Source organism: Brassica napus, chromosome C2, assembly GCF_020379485.1.
Source record: "Brassica napus cultivar Da-Ae chromosome C2, Da-Ae, whole genome shotgun sequence".
Classification (NCBI taxonomy): Eukaryota; Viridiplantae; Streptophyta; class Magnoliopsida; order Brassicales; family Brassicaceae; genus Brassica; species Brassica napus.
Window position 1 is genome coordinate 52,741,020 of NC_063445.1, and position 23,912 is coordinate 52,764,931.

A 23,912-nucleotide genomic window follows, 5' to 3' on the forward strand; every position below is an offset into this window, starting at 1 on the left:
ATCATTTATTAAAAATATATTATATGTTCAAATAAATGAACAAAAACGTAAAAATGCTTCTACCATCAAATAAAATCATCAAATCTATAATTAAAACCAGAGCCTAATTAAATTTTGAAAATAAAAGTATGAAACAAAACAGAAACATGAAAGAAAAGTTTTTTCACTCTTTCATATTTGGTGTTCATTAAAGTCATGTTTTTTCGATTGAACACGAAACTCTGTTTGTTTATAGATAAGAAAAAAATTGTGAAAATTTTCCATTAATTATTTTTCATCAAATTTTTCATCTTCATATTAATTTAGTGAATACTAAAATAAAGCAAAAAGATATAAAAAAACTTAGAAAATAAGATGTCTAAATTGCGATGTATTGTTATTTAATTATAGTTCAAGTGTTTTACAAATTATATAAGGTTCTTTATTACTATAACATTATGGTAATAGTTATTAACACAAATTTAACTTATATAACAAATAGATTTTCATGTATTGTTATAAAATAGATATATATTTACATGTTTCTACTTTTAATCGGTTTTATTCGGTTTATTCGGTTTAATCGGTTATATACCAAACCATATCCAAATCCTACGGTTTTTATAAAATTATATCCATTCGGTTTATATGGTATATACCAAAACCAAACCATATTGTCTATTTCGGTTCGGTACGGTTCGGTTTTACCATATTGAACAGACCTAGTTGGACCATTTAAAATTTAAATGACAACCTTTTAATAATAAGTAAATAAAAAAGAAGAATCTAAATTAATAGAGTAGATCTTAAAATAAATCAATAAATAAGCAGAGATTTTGAATGTCTTTCGAATCTCTAGTCATAAATATTTCTTATGATTTTATTGAAATACTTCTAGATTTCAAACAGCAATAAACAGGCTTTTCTGCCCAAAAAGGAGTATAAATAAAACATAACAGTACCTACCTGACTCCCACCTTTTTTCATTTCTCTTTGTTAAATTTTCATAATCTCATGGTTTATTGTACAATTACTCCGCTTTCCACTATAAATATTGCATAGTACACAAAACCAAAACATCAAACTCCAATCAAACCAAACTGGTATCAGTATTACTATGGTGATGGGTGCATTGTCGTTGGATGAGATCAGAAAAGCACAAAGAGCTGATGGACCAGCAAGCATCTTGGCCATAGGCACCAGTGCCGTCCCGAATTTTTTTGTGGCCTAAAACATTTTTGTAAAAATGTGGCCTTAATAAAATAAAATAATAGAAGTTTTTGAAAATGTTAGAATTATAATATAACATATTCTTTTGTTATTTTTTTTTCATGTGACATTAATTCATTCAATTTTCTGTGGATCATGAACCTACATTAAGTATTTGAAAGTTTTATATGTAAAAAATTAACAAAGAAAAAACTAGAATAAGACATCTTTAAAACAATAACTATGTATGTAGTCAAATTCAAGTTAATTTTTCTTTTAATTGTGTTTTGATAAATACAACATAAAAATAGAAACGGATAAAAAGTTAAATTCCCTTCTAATATTGTTTTGGAAACTATAACATAAAAGTTGAAACTAGTTAAAGAGATGAACAAAGCACTCGAAGTTATGCTAAATTTCCTTTTAGGTTTATTTTGATAACTACAACATAAAAAAATGGAATCCGACAAAAATTAAATTCTCTTTTAATGCTGTTTTGAGAACTCTGTTTCACAATACTTGATTTTTTGTAGTAGTGCACAAAGATTAAGAAAATTACATTTATCTAAAAATGTATTTTAAAGATATAATTTTAAAATCAGTTAACCAATTATAAAAGAGACAGTAAAATCTAATTGATTGAATAGTTTCCAATAAAGTTAAAAACAACCTTAAAATCTCAAAACTTCATGTAAATTGAAACAAATTAATCTTTCTAAACATCATCTATATTGAAACGGATGGAGTATATCATAAAATTGAAACTAGTAAAAGAGATGAACAAAACATGTTGATTTGTTGTATAACTTGTATTGATCAAACCAAATAAAATGAAAATTATTGTACACAGAATAATAAAATCTGACCCAAATTTTTTTTTAAATGTGGCCTAAAGCATTAGCTTTAGTTGCCTTATGAGAGGCACGGACCTGATAGGCACTGCCAACCCTCCCAACCAAGTGACCCAAGCAGAGTATCCAGACTACTACTTCCGCATCACCAACAGTGAACATATGACCGATCTCAAGGAGAAGTTCAAGCGCATGTGTACGTCTTCATATTCATTCTGCCACACATTTATATTATATTCATTCACATTTACTCATAAACTTTATCTATTATCTATCATAGGCGACAAATCAGTGATAAGGAAACGTTACATGCACTTGACTGAAGAGTTTCTCAAGGACAACCCCAACATATGCGCCTTCATGGCTCCTTCCTTGGACGTTAGGCAGGACATCTTGGTGGCCGAGGTCCCTAAGCTTGGCAAAGAGGCTGCAGTGAAGGCTATCAAGGAGTGGGGCCAGCCCAAGTCCAAGATCACTCATCTAGTCTTCTGCACTACCTCTGGTGTGGCCATGCCTGGTGCTGACTACCAGCTCATCAAACTCCTTGGTCTGTGTCCTTCTGTTAAGCGTGTCATGATGTACCATCAAGGCTGCTACGCTGGTGGGACTGTCCTCCGTTTGGCCAAGGACATAGCTGAGAACAACCGTGGCGCTAGAGTACTTATTATTTGCGCTGAGATTACAGTAGTCACCTTCCGTGGGCCCTCTGAGACCCAACTGGATTCCCTTGTTGGACAGTCCTTTTTTGGCGACGGCACCGCTGCACTCATTGTGGGTTCAGACCCTGATACCTCTGTGGGAGAGAAACCAATCTTTGAGATGGTGTCTGCTGCACAGACCATTCTTCCTGACTCTCAAGGAGCCATAGAAGGACATCTGAAGGAGGTGGCACTCACATTCCATCTCTTGAAGACTGTCCCCGGTCTCATCTCAAAGAACATTGAGAAGTGTCTTGAAGAAGCGTTTAAACCGCTGGGGATAAGTGACTGGAACTCTCTCTTCTGGATAGCTCACCCTGGAGGTCCATCCATCTTAGACCACGTTGAGATAAAGCTAGGACTGAAGGCAGAGAAGATGAAGGCCACTCGTCATGTCCTCAGCGAGTATGGAAACATGTCCAGTGCCTGTATCATTCATCTCAGTGGACATTGGTTTTGGTTCAAGCATGTCTTGACTATGCACAATATACAATGGTGGCAAATTGGCTAAAATATGGAAATAATTGAGTTGCAAAAAATCAAAAACTCTTATCTTGTAGCAAGTTTGCACAAGATAGTTATCAAAAACATATTTTTCTCAAGAGGAACAAAAACATAATACAAATCAAAAACTCTTATCTTGTAGCAAGTTTGTTGAAGGCGGCTATTCTTCACCTGCAAAATGGTCAGAACATACCAAATGAATTATTTAAACAAGACCTTATGATCAAAGGTGCAGTTTTGAAAGCTTACAATGTTCATGTCCACAGAGAGCTCTTCAAACCATGTCCTTATGTCTTTCTCTTTGTAAACAGAAGCAATGTAAATGCAAGCGAGCGTGATGAGATAAAGTGGGTGTATAAGGATAAAGGATGAGGTCCATCCCTGTAAGTGTCGTTGACAAGACCCCTATAGTTTTCCACAAAACATTTTAAGCATCAAGAGACCATTTTAGCTTAACTAAAGGACAAAAGTTTTGGATACTTACCAAGTTAAATAGGTCATATATACTTGTGTCATTGAGTCCAGAATCCTGCAAGAACCTGTAAAGCAAAGAAAAAAAGAATCAAAACGAATGCATAGTGAGTGTCTAGTTGATTTGGAAGATCTCTTAACCAAAGATATGCAAAAGACTCACTCAGGGAGAGATCGGTATGGGTGGAATACAACAAGATAGAAGTTCAAAGCTTCCAAGATCTTCATCTCCATTTCCAACAAGATAAAATTTAATAATTAGTAACTAAAATTTTTTTTGACCAATCACTGGTTTACATGTTCTCCTTTCTTCTTTGTTCTCTTCTCAGATGTCCACAATTAACATCTACATTTGTTTATTACTTTGTTTATACTCTCATCATCAATTTATCTCTATTAATTTTTTCCAATGGTGTATCCAATTAGCCATTACTCCATGGAATCAAAAGATCAATTCCTTCCACCTTTTGTCTTCATGCTCTGTTTTGCTTATTAATTTGCAAGCAAGACTGGAACAAACACATTCTTAACTTGGACATGGGTTATTATGTAAATCTGGCGATGAAGAGTAATGGTGGTGGACCGATGAATGTGTGCCGTGTCGGGAAAAGATGAGTATATGTAGAAGATGACTCACAACTATACTATGTTTAGTGAAAAAGATATAACATAGCATTATTTGTGTAAATGTAACTATTTCCATAAAACTATTATACTATTTAATATATAGATTCCCGTTGTATTTCTATACTTTTCAATGAAATGGAACATGATGGCGTACCTTTTCTCTTCTTCGCAATATTCATTAATAAGTAATATAAAGTTTATTATGTTCTTTTTTATTTAATGATTGAGAAATATTATTCTTTTTCTCTCTTTAAACTACCAAATTATATAATTTACAACGCTCTCGTATTTCTGTACCATTTGCATCAAATGGAATTCCTTATTTTTCTTATTCACATATTCTTCGTATTATAACTATAGATTATATTTATATATAGTTTTAGGGTTAATGATTAAAGTTAAAGATTTAGATTTTATTGATTTAGACTTAGGGTTAAGTAGGGTTTACAATTATACTATATGTAGAATCTATATACTATTTATTTATTTATTAATTCAGTATCAGTTCTCTACTATCTTTATATGACGCTTACCTTTATTAATTTACGTATGCAAATGAAATAAATAATATATTATATACTATTTTAGAGGATCTATACTATATATCGTACATGAAAAATAAAGTCTTCAATTAATTATCCTTCATCGTTGTTCTTCTGTTTACGTCTTTTTCTTTCCTCTCATGTTTAAGAAATGAAGTTCATGTATGTGGTAATTAATTGAGTGATGTCGTGTTATATGCATGATTTAACTCGCCATTGTGTCATATGAGTAAAAATAAAAATGTTGATTAGCCGACTATACTATATTCAACGAGATGTAGTTTAGTATAATACAACCATGTTCTTTTCCTAGCCACATGTGTTAATCGTCAACGTCACCAACTTTCTTCTTTTGCCGAATACCTTCTATGTACAAGGTTAAAAAATCTGCATGAAACGGAAGAAAGTGTTATTCACTTAATAATGTCAAAATCATAGATATATTTTTGACTATGCTTCCAAAATTGTCTATTTGACAATAAGCCCTCATAACAGGTGAATCATAATTCTTCTTGTCGATGATGGGATGTCACTTTCCACTACCTTAAGCTTAAGAAGCTTTACCATCCTCTGAATTAAGATCTCAATTCTTTTCATCTGAAGTTTTATTAACTTTCTCTCAAATTTTTGTTTCTGATTTTTCTCTTTCTTTATATCCATGGCAACAAGAGTGGATATATACATTGACAAAAAGGAAAAAAGAGTGGAATTATACAAAATTTTCAGACGGAACCATGTGTCATCCTCGGAATTTCCGATGAATACTTGACAATGTTTTTAACTTTTTCTTTTTTTTTTCAATGTTTTTAACCTTATTCCAAATAAACTTAATATCTGCCAAATTTCCATCAAAATTTGCGACCACTCACGGAGACGATCGTGGCCTCGTAACGTTCCGAGAAAGTACCAACGAGAATTTCCGAGAACATTCTGACCAAACACTTTCACGAGAAAGTACCGACGAGAATTTTCAAAAACATTCTGACCAAACACTTTCATCGGAAATCTCTGGCAAGATGCCCAGAACAATTTCCTTTACTCGCTATAACGTCCCTAATCTGTCAATTATTTACCGATGACCTCTATTCTCAGAAGTAGTGGTCGGAGTTCGTGATGTTTCCTTGTAGCTGCAAGCGCTATGGAAATCAAAAGAGCCAGGTGTCCGGATTGGGAGAAAACCTAAAACGTGCTGGTAAAAGCTCATGGAGTCCTCCACAGATTGACATAGAAGAGATACGTGGTTCAGAGACTTGAGATGAAGGGTTTCCCGTATTTTTTTTCCATTATTCCCGACATGCAAATCAAAACCAAGAATGATCAAAAAGCAAAACATAACAGAACAGAAGAGTTTCCTTCTCTTGAAGATACGAACGACGACAACCTTTGAAAATTTAGCTCCTTATCCTTCTTCGACCATATCATCATCACGTTTTAGTTTACCACTTGAGATTCATAGAATAATGCATCCATGATGCCATACCGTCATTCAACTTTGGACCTACAACTTCTCAAATAATTCTACCATATAAACACATGTCCTTGTGAATTTCCGATAAAACAACAATTCAAATAAAACATTGTTTGCTTTCTCATTTATCATCACAAAAGTTTAATGTATCTATTTTCATAATACAAAAAATGTTGTTTGATCCAACGAAAGGAGGTGTTTTCATCCTAAACATTGCATTTGTTTTTAAGAAGTTGTCAAATGTCTAAGCATATTGGTCTTTTTATTTTTTAAAGTTGCTAGATTTTCAAGGACTTATTTTTCACGTAAGTATATGCTTTTTAAAAAATTGCATATATTTTAAAAGGATTGATAACATGTTTAAAGATGTGTCTTTTTATCCTATAAATTGCATAAGTTTATAAGCAATTGTCTTTTCGTTCATTTTCATATCAACTTCTATATACATTTAAAGAATCTTAATTTTGTTTAAAAATATTCATGTAACTTGATTTCATCAGTAATTTAATTATTTTATAATATTATATATTTATTAATTATTGCTATTTTTAGTGATGATATTTTTTTGTGATGAACCATTACAACTATGATAAACCATTGCAACTATTGGTAATGGTAGAGTCTACTTATGAACATTTACAATTTTTAGTGCTAATCCTTACAACTATTAGTAATGATAGGTTTTAGCGATGAACCATTGCAACTTTTGATGCTAATCGTTATATAACTTTTGGTTAACCATTGCAATCTTTGGTTGTTAACCATTGGAACTCTCAACTTTTATATAGAAGTTGTAGGTATTGACAAATAGTAATTAAAAACAAATAACTTGTAGAAATAAAGAGAGATATATCCATTTTTTCAAACCATTACCAAAGATTTTGAATAAACATATATAAACACAAGATATTTTATTTGTTATTTATGTTCTTAGCTTAAAATACGAAAAACTTTTTTTATCAAATACTTTTTGACTGTACATACATTTTATATGATTTCAAAAATATCATGAATATGTTACTAAACAAGATATCTTAATTTTATAATTTATATTATAAATTTAGAAATGATTAGACATATCTTATTTGGTCTTGATATAATTGTAATTTTACTACAACTAACTTATAAATAAAATATAGATTTTTAATATTATCAATAAAAAATATACAAAAAAAATATAGTTGTATACAAGATAAAATGTGGTATGTTTTTCTATAAAATGAGTTCATGTGTGATATCACACGTGTTCCTTACCTAGTTATATCTAATAATAAAAAATATATTATACCCTATACTATATACATATGTTATATACATGATGACTTATTATGGTAAATTCTTTACCTTTTTGACATCTCATCTTTACTTTTATCACTTATGAAATCATGAAAAATGTAGATGCAACATGGTATAGAAAAAAAACATGGTATAGAAATACATGAATGAATTACGATTGTTACTCAATTGGAATTACTAAATATAAAAAAAAAATCGTACATAACATAGAATCATTGTAGTAACTGATTTATAATAAATGTATTTATAATGCTCCAATTACGGTTACATATTTTGTTGGACCATTTAAAATTTAAATGACAACCTTTTAATAAGTAAATAAAACAGAAGAATGTAAATTAATAGAGTAGATCATAAAATAAATCAATAAATAAGCAGAGATTTTGAATTTCCATCGAATCTTTAATCATAAATATTTCTTATGATTTTATTGAAATACCTCTAGATTTCAAACAGCAATAAACAGGCTTTGCTGCCCAAAATATATATAAATAAAACATAACAGTTACCTGACTCACACCTTTCTCATTTCTCCTTATTAAATTTGCATAATCTCTAGGTTTATTATAGATTACTCCGCTTTCCACTACTATAAATATTGCATAGTACACATAACCAAAACATCAATCTCCAATCAAACCAAACTGGTATCAGTATTACAATGGTGATGGGTGCCTTGTCCTTGGATGAGATCAGAAAGGCACAAAGAGGTGATGGACCAGCAAGCATCTTGGCCATAGGCACTGCCAACCCTCCCAACCAAGTGATCCAAGCAGAGTATCCAGACTACTACTTCCGCATCACCAACAGTGAACACATGACCGACCTCAAGGAGAAGTTCAAGCGCATGTGTACGTCTTCATTTTCATTCTGCCACACACATATATTATATTCATTCACATTTACTCATGAACTTTATCTATTATATATAATAGGCGACAAATCAATGATAAGGAAACGTTACATGCACTTGACTGAAGAGTTTCTCAAGGACAACCCCAACATATGCGCCTTCATGGCTCCTTCCTTGGACGTTAGGCAGGACATTTTGGTGACCGAGGTCCCTAAGCTAGGCAAAGAGGCTGCAGTTAATGCTATCAAGGAGTGGGGCCAGCCCAAGTCCAAGATCACTCATCTTGTCTTCTGCACCACCTCTGGTGTGGACATGCCTGGTGCTGACTACCAGCTCATCAAGCTCCTCGGCCTCTCTCCTTTTGTTAAGCGTGTCATGATGTACCATCAAGGTTGCTACGCTGGTGGGACTGTCCTCCGTTTGGCCAAGGACATAGCTGAGAACAACCGCGGCGCTAGAGTACTTATTGTTTGCTCTGAGATTACTGTTGTTACCTTCCGTGGGCCCTCTGAGACCCACCTAGACTCCCTTGTTGGACAGTCTCTCTTCGGTGACGGTGCGGCTGCACTGATCGTTGGTTCAGACCCTGATACCTCTGCGGGAGAGAAACCAATCTTTGAGATGGTCTCTGCTGCACAGACCATCCTTCCTGACTCTAAAGGAGCCATAGAAGGACATCTGAAGGAGGTGGGACTCACCTTCCATCTCTTGAAGACTGTCCCCGGTCTCATCTCAAAGAACATTGAGAAGTGTCTACAGGAAGCGTTTAAACCGCTTGGGATAAGTGACTGGAACTCTCTCTTCTGGATAGCTCACCCTGGTGGCCCTGCCATCTTGGATCACGTTGAGATAAAGCTAGGACTAAAGGCAGCGAAGATGAAGGCCACTCGTCATGTCCTGAGCGAGTATGGAAACATGTCTAGTGCCTGTGTCTTCTTCATACTTGACGAGATGAGGAGGAGGGCAGTAGAGGATGGTGCAGAGACAACAGGAGAAGGGTTGGAGTGGGGTGTCTTGTTTGGTTTTGGACCTGGTCTCACTGTAGAGACAGTGGTCTTACACAGTGTTCCTCTCTGAACAGAACACTTTCTTCCTATATTACTGAGATGAATGATTCTATTATAATTTCTGTTTGCAATTCAATTACTTCTATATTTTAGCTAATTTGCCACCACTTTATATTGTGCATAGTCAAGACATGCTTGAACCAAAACCAATGTACAACACACGAAGTGATCTCATGACAGAATCTTCTGGCAAAACATATATTTTCTCAAAGGAACAAAAACATAAGACAAATCAAAACTCTTATGGACTTGTAGCAAGTTTGTTGAAGGCGGCGTGAACTCTCTCTTCAGTGAACATTCTGTGGTTTTCATAGATATCTAATATCTCTATTGCGATATTCTTCACCTGCAAAATGGTCAGAACATACCAAATGAATGATTTAAACAAGACCTTATGATCAAATGTGCAGTTTGGAAAGCTTACAATGTTCATGTCCACAGAGAGCTCTTCAAACCATGTCCATATGTATTTCTCTTTGTAAACAAAAGCAATGTAAATGCAAGCGAGCGTGATGAGATAAGGTGGGTGTGTAAGGATGAGGTCCATTCTGTAAGTGTCGTTGACAAGACCCCTATAGTTTTCCACAAAACATTTTAAGCATCAAGAGACCATTTTAGCTTAACTAAAGGACAAAAGTTTTGGATACTTACCAAGTCAAATGGGTCATACTTGTGTCATTGAGTCCAGAATCCTGCAAGAACCTGTAAAGCAAAGAAAAAAAATCAAAACGGATGCATAGTGAGTGTCTAGTTGATTTGAAAGATCTCTTAACCAAAGATATGCAAAAGACTCACTCAGGGAGAGATCGGTATGGGTGGAATACAACTAGATAGATTTGGATTTAGGGCTTAGTTTTTATAGGGTGTTTGGGGTTGGAGGTAGGATTTACAATTATACTATACTAGGTTAAGACCTGCGCCTTGCGCGGGATTAACATTATATATATAAATTATTTTATGTATTAAATATTTTTACATATTATGAAATAATAAATATATATTATATAATTAAAAATCAGTAACTATTATATATATAATTAAATTGATGCGAACATATAAATCAATTTTATTAATCCAAAAAATATATTTTTTTTTTTATATTTGATAGGATATGTTATTAAATTTAAATGATACTAATATAGATAATATATTTTAGTATATTTTTAATATTAATGTCTATTAAATGATGATTTCTACTCATATAGTTTTTTGATCATTTGTATCTTTTATAGAAAAAAAAATTAAATTACTGATAACAAAATTTTCATTGTGGGACTAATAGTTTTAGTAATTTATAATTTAAAAAAAAATAAGTTGTCAATGATTGTTCAAAATTTTTATCAAAAAAATTGTTCAAAATAAATTTTGAAACTAAAATATTGTATTTTATATGGTTTATAGTTTAATTTAAAATGATATATATATTAATCTTAATAATTAATTAAATTAGACTTTTTACTTATATAATTTTTGTAATCATTTGTATTTTGTCATAACAAAAATTTTAAACCATGGATCATAAAATTTGAATGTGAGACTTTTAACAGTTTTAGTAATTTATAGCCGTTTGTAAAAATTCAAAATATAACATATACATAAAAAAATAAATTTTTATTATATAGTTATTGTGGTTGTTTAATTTATTTAATAGTTTAAAATTAAACAAATATGATAGAAAATACACTATTTTTATCAAATCTTTATTATTCAAAATCATTAATTGTCATATATACTTTAGCCACATTAGACAATTCCGTAAATTTTTTTTGAGGAAATAATAAAGTACATTAATGATGAATTTATTGTTAGTTTAATAAAAAGCTTATTATATAATTAGATGGACCAACATATTTCTCTAATAATTCTAATAATCATTCTAGTGATGACATGTGGATACAAAAAGAAGTTGTAATGTTTCTCAAATAATATATAGGGGATTAGTCTATATACTATTTATTTATTAATTCACTATCAGTTCTCTACTATTTTTATATGACGCTTACCTTTATTAATTTACGTATGCAAATGGAATAAATCGTCCATTATATACTATTTTAGAGGATCTATTCTATATATCGTACATGAAAAATAAAGTCTTCAATTATTCATCTTCGTTGTTCTTCTGCTTACATTGTTTTCTTTCCTCTAATGTTTAAGAAATGAAGTTCATGTATGTGGTAATTAATTGAGTGATGTCGTGTTATATGCATGATTTAACTCGCCATTGTGTTATATGAGTAAAAATAAAAATGTTGATTAGCCGACTATTATACTATATATTCAACGAGATGTAGTTTAGTATAGTACAACCATGTTTTTTTCTTAGCCACATATGTTAATCGTCAACATCGTCATGAACCGGAAGAAAGTGTTACTCACGTAATAATGTTAAAATCATAGATATATTCTTAATTATGCTACCAAATTGGCTATTTGGCAAATAAGCCCTAATAACAATACCACATTGATACATTCCATTCTCGTTTCTCCTTGTTAATTTGTTTTATAATCTCTCAGTTTGTTTATACAAATCACTCATTTTCAACCTGCTTTCTAATATAAAATTTGCATAGTATACCAAAACCATAACATAAAACTCCAATCAAACCCAATTAGTATTATCATTACTATGGTGATGGGTGCATTGTCCAAGTCCTTGGATGAGATCAGAAAGACACAAAGAGCTGATGGACCAGCAAGAATCATGGCCATAGGCACTGCCTACCCTCCAAACCAAGTGTTCCAAGCAGAGTATCCAGACTACTACTTCCACATCACCAACAGTCAACACATGACCGACCTCAAGGAGAAATTCAGTCCTTGATACCTCTCTGGGAGAGGAGCCAATATTTGAGATGGTGTCTGCTGCGTAGACCCTCGTTCCTGACTCTAAAGGAGCCATAGATGGACATCTGAAGGAGGTGAGACTCACCTTCCATCTCTTGAAGACTGCCCCCGGACACATCTCTAAGAACATTGAGAAGTGTCTAGAAGAAGCGTTTAAACCTCTACGGATAAGTGACCGGAACTTTCTCCTGGATAGCTCACCCTGGAGGTCCTGCCATTCTGGACAAAATTGAGATAAAGCTAGGACTAAAGGCAGAGAAGATGAAGGCGACTCATCATGTTTTGAGCAGGTATGGAAACATGTCCAGTGCCTGTGTCTTCTTCATGCTTGATGAAATGAGGAAGGCAGTGGAGTATAGTGTAGCGACTGTTAGAATGAGAGAATTATTGAGAGTTTATTAATGGAGAATGAAGAACATGAAGAACATAGAGAGAGAGAGAGAGAAAGTAGATCTCAAGATGTAAGAGAAAGAAGGAGATAATAGTTTTCTTAATTTAATTGTGGATCTGGGTACAAGTATTTAAAGACAAGTTACCTCAGTACACAATATTAATAAAATATCTTCTTCTCTCTTCTTTTTCTCTTCAATAAAATCGAGCTTATAAAACCCTTATAAAGCCTTATAAAACCTTATAAAACTTTATAAGTCTGGCAGCTTAATTCTCAAGTCTGGCAGCTTAATTCTCAAGTCTGGCTGCTTAATTCTCAAGTCTAGCTGCTTAATTCTGCTTCATGTCAACACTCCCCCTCAAGCTTGACCATGTGGAACAAGTCAAGCTTGGAAGCCATGAAGTATTCCCTCATTAAAACCTCAACTAGGTAAAACCCTTTGGGAGAAAATCCAAGTCAAGAAAAAAGAGTAGAACACTTCATGAAGGAGAGATCATTGACATGATAGGTCTACGAGTCCCAATTTTGGATGAATGAACTCACATACCTTAGTGCTTGCTGCCTTGGTGAAGATATCAGCTAGCTGATCTTCACTCCTTGTGTAGCACGGCAATATGATCTTCTGCTCCACGGCTTGTCTCACTTTGTGGCAATCTACCTCTATATGTTTGGTCCTTTCATGGAAGACTGAGTTGCTAGCAATGTGTATAGCAGCCTGGTTATCAAATTGCATCGTGATTGGCGTTGTAACTTCAATTTCCAAGTCCTTAAGAAGTCCCTTGATCCAAATCAACTCGCTTGTGAGCTTCCTCATAGCTCTATATTCTGCCTCAACACTTGAACAAGACACCACCTTCTGCTTCTTGCTCTTCCATGTTACCAAATTGCCTCCAATGAAGGTACAATATCCAGTAGTTGATCTCCTATCAACTCGATCTCCTGCCCAATCCGCATCACAGTACCCAACAATCTCAGTGCTTCTATTGTATCCCATCCATACTCCTTGGCCTGGTGCCTCTCTTAGGTACCTGAGAATCCTCTCAACCATGTTTCAGTGGTGTACCTTGGGAGCTTGCATGTGTTGGCTTACTTGGTTTACTGCAAAGCATACATCTGGTCGGGTAATGGTAAGATAAATGAGTTTTCCCACCATTCTCCTATAATGCTTTACATCTTCATATGACTTGTCTTCAATCTCCCCCTCACGCATCACTTTGTATCATTCCTCTAGAGGTGTTTTGGCAGCTCTTCCACCAAGATCTCCAGCCTCATTTAGTAAGTCAAGGGTGTATTTCCTTTGAGATAGAAACAACCCTTCCTTAGACCTACACATCTCGATCCCTAGGAAGTATATGAGCTCTCCCAAGTTCTTGATATCAAATGAAGCCTTAAGGAACGCTTTGGTCGAGATGATCCCTTTTTTGTCACTGCCTGTGATGATAATGTCATCAACATAGATGAGAATGACAATGATTCCTTGCTGGCTAGTGAGGGTGAATAGGGTATGATCAGCTTCAGACTTGACAAAGCCTCTTCCATTGAGGGTGGTGCTCAACTTATGGTACCAAGCCCTTGGAGACTGCTTCAAGCCATAAATTGTCTTCTTTAATCTGAGAACATTTCCTGGCTTCCCCATGTTCTCAAGACCAGGAGGTGGTCTCATGTAGACTTCATCCTCCAATTCTCCTTGAAGAAAGGCATTCTTCACATCCATCTGCCATAAATCCCACTCAAGATTGACAGCAAGAGATAAGAGAATCCTTATAGTGTGAAGCTTGGCCACTGGTGCAAAAGTGTCTAGATAATCTTCACCATACACTTGAGTATATCCCCTTGCAACCAGTCTTGTCTTCTTTATTTCTGGTTTTCCATTGGCTCCATACTTGATAGTGTAGAGAAGCCGGCTTGTCACTGCCTTCTTTCCTTTTGGAAGTTCAGTCTCAAACCATTTATCATTCTTGATCATGGCTCCCATCTCATCTCCAACAGATTCTCTCCACTCCTTGTGTTGCATAGCTTCTTCATATGTTCTTGGAATGTATTCCTGATCCAATTCACTGATGAAGACTTGATGATCTTTTGGATATTGAGCAAGGGAGCATACTGCTCTTATTGGGTGAGCTACAGCTTCAGCATTGAAGTAAACTTCTGTGTTGATCCACTGTGAGGGTTTCCTGATCCTTGTACTCCTTCTCAAAAGTTGTATCTGCTCAGGTTCTGCTTCATTTCCTTCACTTGGCGCCTCTACTTGAGTCTCAACATCTGATTCTGATGGCATCTCATCTTGATCATGAGCTACAGAGCTCTCTTCAGGTTGAGCTTGTGTAGACTGCTCAACATTTCTACTGCCCCCCTCATGATTAGGATGAGTGCTCTCAACACTATCAGCTGCAATAGATGATAAATTTTCAGGGACAGGTTCCACACTTGTTAAAGAGGGCAGGCTCTCCATTACTCCCCTAAGGTTATTTGCTCTATCTGAGGCTGATTGAGAAAGATCTTTGAGCTCATCTCAACTCTTTCCATCATAATAGCCTCTAGATTCTGCAAACTTCACATCCCTCGAGACAAGAACCCTTCTTGACTCTGGATCATAGCACTTATACCCCTTCTGAGTTGGAGAGTAACCAATGAACATAGCTTTTGAGCTTTTAGCATCAAGCTTGTTCCTTAGCTCCCCAGGTATCATCACAAAACAGAGGCATCCAAACACACGCAAATGGTCCAAAGATGGTTTGGTCTTATTTAGAACCTCAAAAGGAGACATGTCGTTGAGGACTTTAGTTGGAGTTCTATTGATCAGATAAGTAGCAGACATCACAACATCACTCCAGAATCTTTTTGGAACATTGGTGTGGAACATCATTGATCTTGCTACCTCCATCAAATGTCTGTTCTTTCTCTCAGCAACTCCATTCTGTTGAGGAGTGTAAGGACAGCTTGTCTAGTGAGTAATCCCATGTTGAGCAAGATATTGCTTAAATGCATGACTTGTATACTCTCCACCATTATCTGACCTTAGAATTTTCATCTTGGCATTGAAATGGTTGCAGATATGGGTCTGGAAATTCTTGAAAGCATCCAACACCCTGTCCTTAGACGGAATCAGTGTCACCCAAGTGTATTTGGATTTCTCATCAATGAAGGTGACAAAGTATTTGTGGTTCTCTCTGGACACACATGGAGCAGTCCATACATCAGAGTGAACTAAGTCAAAACATCTTTCATAGATGGTGCTAGACTGTGAAAAGACTGTTCTACAATGCTTCCCCAATATGCAAGCTTCACAATCATCATTCTTGAAGACCACACCTGGAAGCATCAAGTTTAGGGCTCTTGTATGAGGATGTCCCAACCTAGCATGCCATAGTGTGCTATCAACCCTGCTGGATGTACTAGCCAAACACTGAGAAGTGGATGGTCTTGACATCTCTGTCTTCTGAAGATGATATAGTTCATTGTGAACGTGCCCCTTTCCAATCACTTGGCCTGTCTTTAAGTCTTGAAATTCAACCTCATCTGGTCTGAAGACAACCTGATAACTCAGATCAACAGTAGCCTTTCTCACAGATAGCAAGTTTGATGTAAACTGAGGCATATACAAGGCAGTAGATTCCCTATCAAACAACCTCAGGTTCCTTATCCCTTCTATCTTAATCTTATCACCATTTGCTATTTGAACATACCCTGAGGCAGGCTGGACATCACTCATCAAGTTTCTATCACTAATCATGTGATGGCTTGCTCTTGAATCTATAATGATAGGTTTAGGGTCAAGAGAGTGTGTACTAGCCTTCTTGAATGAGATAAAGGCTTGGATAAGGGAATGTAGGTCACTCATGGTTGCTGGACCATCAGTGTTGGCTGCACTATCAGTACTTCTCCATGTTCCTTCTTCATTTGAACCACCAATGACAGATGAATACATGGTTCGACCTTGAATCGATGGATGCTCAGACTCTTTGATTACATTCCTGGCTTGATTCAAGTCACTTCTTCTTGGCATATTGTGGTTCTTATGTTGTTCCTTAGCCTTCTTGTACTCTGGAAACAACACCATGTTGGAGTTCTCCCTCATGGAGAGATATGGACCAGTGGACAATAGATTGTTCCTACTGATTTTGAGATAAACTAGATTTTGAAGAAGTTTTTCCTGATATGGTTGAAGCTTTCTTGAGTTCCAGAGAATAGGGTACTCTATCTTGAGTTCTGGTGAGGTTCTTCCCTTTTGAAAGACCTTTGGACCAGTGGATTAAAGGATGTATCCAACAGATTTTGAAGATAATCTGAGAAAGAAAGAAAGAAATTTGCGGAAGCTTTTGTGAGTTTCAGGAGCTTAATGCTCTGATACCATGTTAGAATGAGAGAATTATTGAGAGTTTATTTATGGAGAATGAAGAACATGAAGAACATAGAGAGAGAGAGAAAGTAGATCTCAAGATGTAAGAGAAAGAATGAGAGAATAGTTTCCTTAATTTAATTGTGGATCTGGATACAAGTATTTAAAGACAAGTGACCTCAGTACACAATATAATAAAATATCTTCTTCTCTCTTCTTTTTCTCTTCAATAAAATCGAGGTTATAAAACCCTTATAAGCCTTATAAAACCTTATAAGTCTGGCAGCTTAATTTTCAAGTCTAACTGCTTAATTCTGCTTCATGTCAACAGCGACAACAGGAGAAGGGTTGGAGTGGGGTGTCTTGTTTGGTTTTGGACCAGGACTCACCGTAGAGACAGTTGTCTTGCACAGCGTCCCTCTCTAAGCAAAACTTCCTCTCTTGCCTTCCCCTTATGTGTGCTCTTCCTCCTCTTCTTCCCTTAGCCACCAATGTCATTTGCTCTCTTGATACTGAGATGAATGATTGTAATTTGTTTACTGCAATTTAACTAGTTCTCTCTTTTTGAAAATTTGCACACCACTTTATATTGTCCATATAGTCAAGACATGCTTGAACCAAGACTAGCAAAACCAATGTACAAATGATCTCACGACAGAAACTGCTGGCAAAACATATATAGTCTCAGGAGGAACAAAAACATAGACAAAACAAAAACTCTTTATGGACTTGTAGCAAGCTTGTTGAAGGCGGCATGAACTCTCTCTTCAGTGAACATTCTGTGATTCTCATAGAAATCTAATATCTCCATAGCGATATTCTTCACCTGCAAAATGTTTCACAACACAAACCAATGAATGATTAAAACAAAGACCTTATCACCAAAAATTTGCAGTTGACAAAAGCTTACAATGTTCATGTCCGCAGAGAGCTCTTCAAACCATGTCTTTATGTCTCTCTCTTTGTACACAGAAGCAACGTAAATGCAAGCGATCGTGATGAGATGAGGCGGGTGCGTAAGGATCAAGTCCATTTTGTAAGTGTCGTTGACAAGACCCCTATTAGTTCAATGAAGGACAAAAAGCTTTGTAACTGTTCTGGATACTTACCAAGTAAAGGACACAAGTTTTGTTGGATACTTACCAAGTTAAATGGGTCATGCTTGTGTCATTGAGTCCAGAGTCCTGCAAGTACCTGTAAAGCAATAGATTTAGTGTCTGGTTGATTTGGAAGATCTTAACCAAAGACTCACTCAGGGAGAGAACGGTATGGGTGGAAGACAACAAGATAGAAGTTCAAAGCTTCCAAGACCTTCATCTCCATCTCCAGAATATCCTTAATCTCATACCTAAACTTCTCATCAGCATCTGCCATGTGAGAAGCATCCAAATTCATCAGAAGCCAAGTAAAAGATAGAGCAAAATCAAAAGAAAGTTTGAAGCTAATTACACAATTTTTTGATGTAGAAGACAAGAATCTTGGCATGGACCACACTCTCCTCTGCTTTGCAAGCCAGGTACAAGCAGGTGGGAGCAACAAGCCTAGGCTCATACTCTGTCAAACTCTTTCTGCCAACAAACAACAACATTACACATAAACAAATCAATGACCAAGCCTTGTTGTCACAAGATTACTAATCATCAAAAGCCATACCTTGTGTAAACACGGCGCATATAGGTTACAGCAGTTGCAACAACTCTGAATCATATTAAAAACAAAAACAAAAAAACAAATCAGTCAGCATTGTACAAAGATAATCACAGAGTGGTTATCTCATCAAAAAAGACTTCACCTTTGCCTAATCTTAATGTGTTGTGCCAGCTTCGATATGTCTGAAACGAACAAAGAATGTGAATTTGACAATCCATACATACAGAACAAGATTCAAGACATAATAGATGATTAATGAGATCAAAACCAAAGACATACAGTTCGACATGTGAAGCTTAATGAGTCTGAAATCTTCGAGAGAGATTCCTCTCTGAGCATCAAGAGGATGAACAACATTAATCTCTTCTGGGTCCTTAAGCTCTTTGCTGTCCGAACAAAACCCGGAAAACAAAAAACAAAAAGATGTAAGGAAACATATGATTACAGAAACTGAAACAATTATCTCTAAAGAAGAACGATCTGTAATATCTGATTGAAAGTTTGAAACTTTACTAGTGCGTTGATGTCCAGAAATTGGAAGCCATTTTCTCTCCTTGATCCCCTCAACAAGCAGATACCATCAATAAAAAGGGCTTCCCTTTTTCTTTTCTTTTAATTTGTGGTGGAGTATGTAAAAGTTAGGTAACACAGAAGCTTAGCCAGACTCAACATTTCCGGCTTCTAAACCAGAATCAGAATCGGAAATTTGTAAAAGTTTCAGGAATTTTGATTTCAGTAAACTTCTAAAATGTTTTGAATCATCAATTTGGATGGTCCATAACCTACCCATACAAGTTCAACGCTAGAGTCCATTGGATTTACATCCAGCCACATGGTAGACCCATTCAATTTTATGTCTTTATGAGTTTGATCATGTCATTATGTAGAGTATCTTTGTAATCAATTCTCCCTTTGACACCACCTTGTATGAACCACTATATATAGTGATGTAAACAATAAGAAATAGACAACACATTCTCACAAATTTTCTCTCAAATCTTAAGACGTTATCAGCACGAGACTTTCTCCACCTAAGCAATCCCATCCGCCGGCGGTCATCTCTTTTCCGGCCATCTCTTCCGGCCCTCAGCTATGCTCCGCCGGCCAAGTCTATCCCTCTCACGGTTTTCCGGCCAGCTCCTCCACCTCTCTCTCAACCAGCTCATCCGCGGATTAGCTCTCTCTCACGGTGGTCCATTCAGATCAATTTGGTGTTTTCTAAAAAGATAAACTAATTTATCCATAAAATCTAAGAACACCACATATCTGAATCCTGATTATTAGATCTATTTGAATCATAAAACTTATAAGATCTAAAATTATCACAAATATTAATCTTGAATCTAAGATCTATATGAATCTTGATTCTACAATTATTTGAATCTCTAAAGATCTAAGAATCTCTAAAAACTTATAAAACTTATTAATAATCTAAGATCTATATGAATCTTGTTTCTAAGAACTATTTGAAATTATAAAAGATATTAGAGAAAATCATAAACCCCTTTTAGCTAGCAAGCCTTAAAATCGGTTCCCCTTTCTCCTATTTTGATCCGGCCATAAATCTGGATTGACTAAAGGATTGAAACTCATAATCTTTGTTTGGCCGTATTACCGGCTGTATAGCCGGATGAATAAGCTGGCCATCAAAATCTTAATCCCATTCGATGTGCTTACCGATCCAAATCGACCCTTATCCACATCAAAATCTCAAATCCCCTTGTTTGTTTTATAACCGGATATGTATCTTGATGGCCATTATCTAGAACCTTAATAACCTTATAACTTGGCGTCCCAAGCTATATGGTATGGTACATAGTTGTTCAGTTGGCCAGCCTTATATCTCAATGTTTGGAATGGTTTCCTTTAATAAAACTCAGATTTTATCTCATGCACCTTTCTTTCTTTCCGAAGTTCCTTAGAATTTATGGAACTTTATTTGGAACATTTATTTGGTCTATCTTATATAGATTTTGTAGCAACTTGGTTGTGTCTTTAAGACATCAAAACTGTGTGGTGCTAAGCTGAGATGACATAGTCATTCTTTCTCTTGGGTCAATGTGTCTGGCATTTTATTTTGCTATCATTGTAGCATATGGACGTCTATAAATTATTTTCTAGTCCGAAGATCTTTGCCAAGACATTGATGGTTGATACCAGATGGTAGATACCACTCTTTATCATTCTTTATACCAGCTTATTACTTTTCTCCTTTTATTGTTGGATATTCGTATTCATAAACCTTATGTAATCCTTGTTCTTTGGCCTATAATGAGATCACCCATTTTGGCTCAAAGTTTCTTTTAAACTTATGGAGAAAGTATATTCATAATACATATCCAACATATATTCCCAATCCTCTTTATGAGATTCTAAGATCACATGATCTTAGATGGCACATATATTTGTGGTGGATTCTTTCGTAATATCTTAAGATGATATATGTCTGGACTCATGACCCGTATCAGTCTGAGGTGGGAATATCTATGATCACTTATATTGCCTGATATAATTGCTATGGCCTGATGCAGGTTCATTCTTTTATAACTCATGGTGTCCCCAAGCATATGGACTTTTAGAATTTGAACCTTATAGGTAATGGTCTTTATATCAAATTCAACCAATATGTAATATGGTTGTGGACCATGTTTCACGGATTTTAGTATGGTCATGTGATATTCCGTGTTTTTAACGGTTTTAAACTCGTTTTGGAGCAATTAAATGGTCGGTTTTAATTAATGTTTTGGTCTATTTGATGCGTTTTGGTGTTCTTAAGTGTAATATGCAGGTTACTATATAGCTTGAAAGAAAAGAACGCATTCGGGATTTATTCAGAAGCAAGATGGACCGAACAATGGACCGAATGAAGTATTGATCGCACAGAGCACGAGATCGACCGATCCGGGCTACCTGGATCGACCGATCCCAGGCTTTCATACACGAGATCGACCGATCCGAGCCATGTGGATCGACCGATCTCAGGCGCTACGGGCTCCACACGCACAAACGAGCTTTTCACTCCTTTTTACCCACTCCCCTCAATAATTCACAGAAGAACTCGACCTTAGAGACTCAGAAAAGACCAGGGGCGACCAAGGAGGAGATTTAGAAGTTCTAGAGAGAAGATTTGAGTGTTTTGTACTTGTTTTGGTGTGATTTGTGAAGATTTGTAAAGGAGTCCATCTCAAAACCATTTGGAGAAGATCTTCTGAACCTTTACTCTGTTTTAATACAATCTTATCATGTTTTCTTCATCAAAATCGTTTTGTTCTTGCTTAGTTATGTGTGAGTAGTCATCTAGTTGGGTTTAGGGGTTCTCATAGGGGATTTCTTGATGTTTTGATCCATAAAACGTGTGTAGACTAAGGGATTACGTTTTGGTTCTTCATCTAATGGATTTCTTACTGCTTGAACTGAATTGATCACTTAGTTCATGATTTCAGATTGTTTGATGCACCGAAAGTGATTGTTTGAACTTCCGAAAATACTTTAGATGAGCAAAGTGTCCTTAACCCTCGGAAGTTGATGTTATTGCGCTTTGTGAACATATTGAACCTGTTCTTAATGCTTGTTTAGAAATTGAAACTCAGCGGAAGTTAGTGTGGAGATTTCTATAACATAGAGAATTAGCGCTACGGAAGTAGGTTAATTCTAATATCGTGTTTGAGTTCTAGACGGTTCTTAATATATCCCTGTGTCTTCCATTAATTGTATCTTGATTAAAAAGAAATCCCTGAGAATTCCCAATGCCCAACGTTTGTTTTAAAATAGTTTTCAAATCGTTTAAATCATCTTTTTACAGCTTGTTTATGTTTTGTGACACTAAGAAAATTAAATAAAAACCATCAAAAATATATCTTGATTCGCTGTAGCTATTAACTTGTCTGCAACTCTACGTGTGATCATCGGTCCCTGTGGATTCGATCCCGCATTACTACTGCGTACTTTACTGTGCACTTGCAGTTAGATAATCGGGTTAAAACTCGAGACATCAAGTTTTTGGCGCCGTTGCCGGGGACCATTTGGTCACCCTAGAGTTAATGATCAGTTTAAGACTATAGCATTTTCTTTATTTTGTCTAATGTTTCTGTCTTTCTCTTTCTGTTTGTGTTTTCAGGTGAATGAGCGGATTTCATACTAGAAGCAAAGGATCATCGAATTTAATACCTTTGGAGTTAGAGCTCGGCCGCCTAGAGAGACAAGTGAAAAAGAAAAGACTTGAGTCCGCTGAAGAGGTTGAAATGGCTGAACACCAAGAAGACCAATTTCAGGACAACCCGCAAAATCCAATTCCTGTAAATGAACGAGAAGGCAACAATGCTGGTGATAATCAGCAGGCTGGTGTAGCTGCAAGACAACAGGCTGGAGACTATGGCATGCCTAGGATGACGCTTGCACATTATGATACACCAGATGCATTCTATGCCGATCGTTCTGGGATTCGCCCACCTCCCATTGAGAGAAGAGACTTTGAGATCAAGACTGGTCTCATTAATTTGGTGGAGAAAAATCCGTTTCATGGAAACCCGTCTGAGGACCCGATGTATCACTTGGAGCATTTTGAGCGAGTCTGTGACACCAGCAGACATAATGGAGTTCCTCAAGGCGCTTTGAAATGCAGGTTGTTCCCGTTTTCCTTAGCTGATAAAGCTATCAGATGGTTAAAGTCCATCCCTCCAGGATCTCTTACTACATGGGAAGAGACAAGAGCTGCTTTTCTACAGCATTTCTTCACCAAGTCAAGGTCCACATATCTGAGAAGCAGAATTGGAAGCTTTCAGCAACTTGATTCAGAAAGCTTTCATGAGGCTTGGGAGCGTTTCAAGGAGTACACACAGGACTGCCCTCACCATGGCTACACTGATGTGAGTTTGCTGAACATTTTCTATAATGGAGTTCATGAAGAGAGTCAAGATGCCATGGACACAGCAAGTAATGGTGATTTCATGACCAAGACTGTTGAAGAAGCTTACACCTTGTTGAACAACCTGTCATCCAGCAAAGCAAACCGCAAGTCAAGGTTTGATACCAGCCAGAAGGGTGTTGGTTATGAATCCAAGAAGATAGATGAGTTGAATGCCAAGATTGAGATGCTTCTCAAGAGAGATCAGAAATCTGTG

General features: G+C 35.7%; 3 protein-coding genes, 1 non-coding gene and 1 pseudogene across 4 annotated transcripts; 3 read left to right on the forward strand and 2 right to left on the reverse strand.

Moving 5' to 3' along the window:
* The first annotated feature begins 959 nt into the window (after nt 1-959).
* LOC106378767 (chalcone synthase-like) lies at nt 960-3,991 on the forward strand. Its single transcript, XM_048747023.1, has 3 exons — nt 960-1,175; nt 2,125-2,235; nt 2,320-3,991. The coding sequence occupies exons 1-3, from the start codon at nt 1,097-1,099 to the stop codon at nt 3,246-3,248; spliced, it is 1,119 nt and encodes a 372-aa protein (XP_048602980.1). The 5' UTR covers nt 960-1,096; the 3' UTR covers nt 3,249-3,991.
* A 4,216-nt stretch (nt 3,992-8,207) lies between these two features.
* LOC106382267 (chalcone synthase-like) lies at nt 8,208-9,652 on the forward strand. Its single transcript, XM_013822267.3, has 2 exons — nt 8,208-8,496; nt 8,581-9,652. Exons 1-2 carry the CDS (start codon nt 8,307-8,309, stop codon nt 9,573-9,575), a joined length of 1,185 nt encoding a protein of 394 aa, XP_013677721.1. The 5' UTR covers nt 8,208-8,306; the 3' UTR covers nt 9,576-9,652.
* A 2,542-nt stretch (nt 9,653-12,194) lies between these two features.
* LOC106378769 lies at nt 12,195-17,859 on the forward strand (annotated as a pseudogene).
* LOC106382268 (cyclin-C1-2) lies at nt 17,704-19,555 on the reverse strand. Its single transcript, XM_013822268.3, has 9 exons — nt 19,306-19,555; nt 19,072-19,178; nt 18,935-18,974; nt 18,796-18,840; nt 18,592-18,710; nt 18,395-18,509; nt 18,286-18,336; nt 18,053-18,200; nt 17,704-17,968 (listed from the first exon to the last, which is right to left on the reverse strand). Exons 1-9 carry the CDS (start codon nt 19,335-19,337, stop codon nt 17,864-17,866), a joined length of 762 nt encoding a protein of 253 aa, XP_013677722.1. The 5' UTR covers nt 19,338-19,555; the 3' UTR covers nt 17,704-17,863.
* Nucleotides 19,556-23,543: 3,988 nt separating this feature from the next.
* LOC125582733 lies at nt 23,544-23,650 on the reverse strand. Its single transcript, XR_007320188.1, has one exon. It is a non-coding gene; the product is annotated as a small nucleolar RNA R71 (small nucleolar RNA).
* Nucleotides 23,651-23,912: the final 262 nt, after the last annotated feature.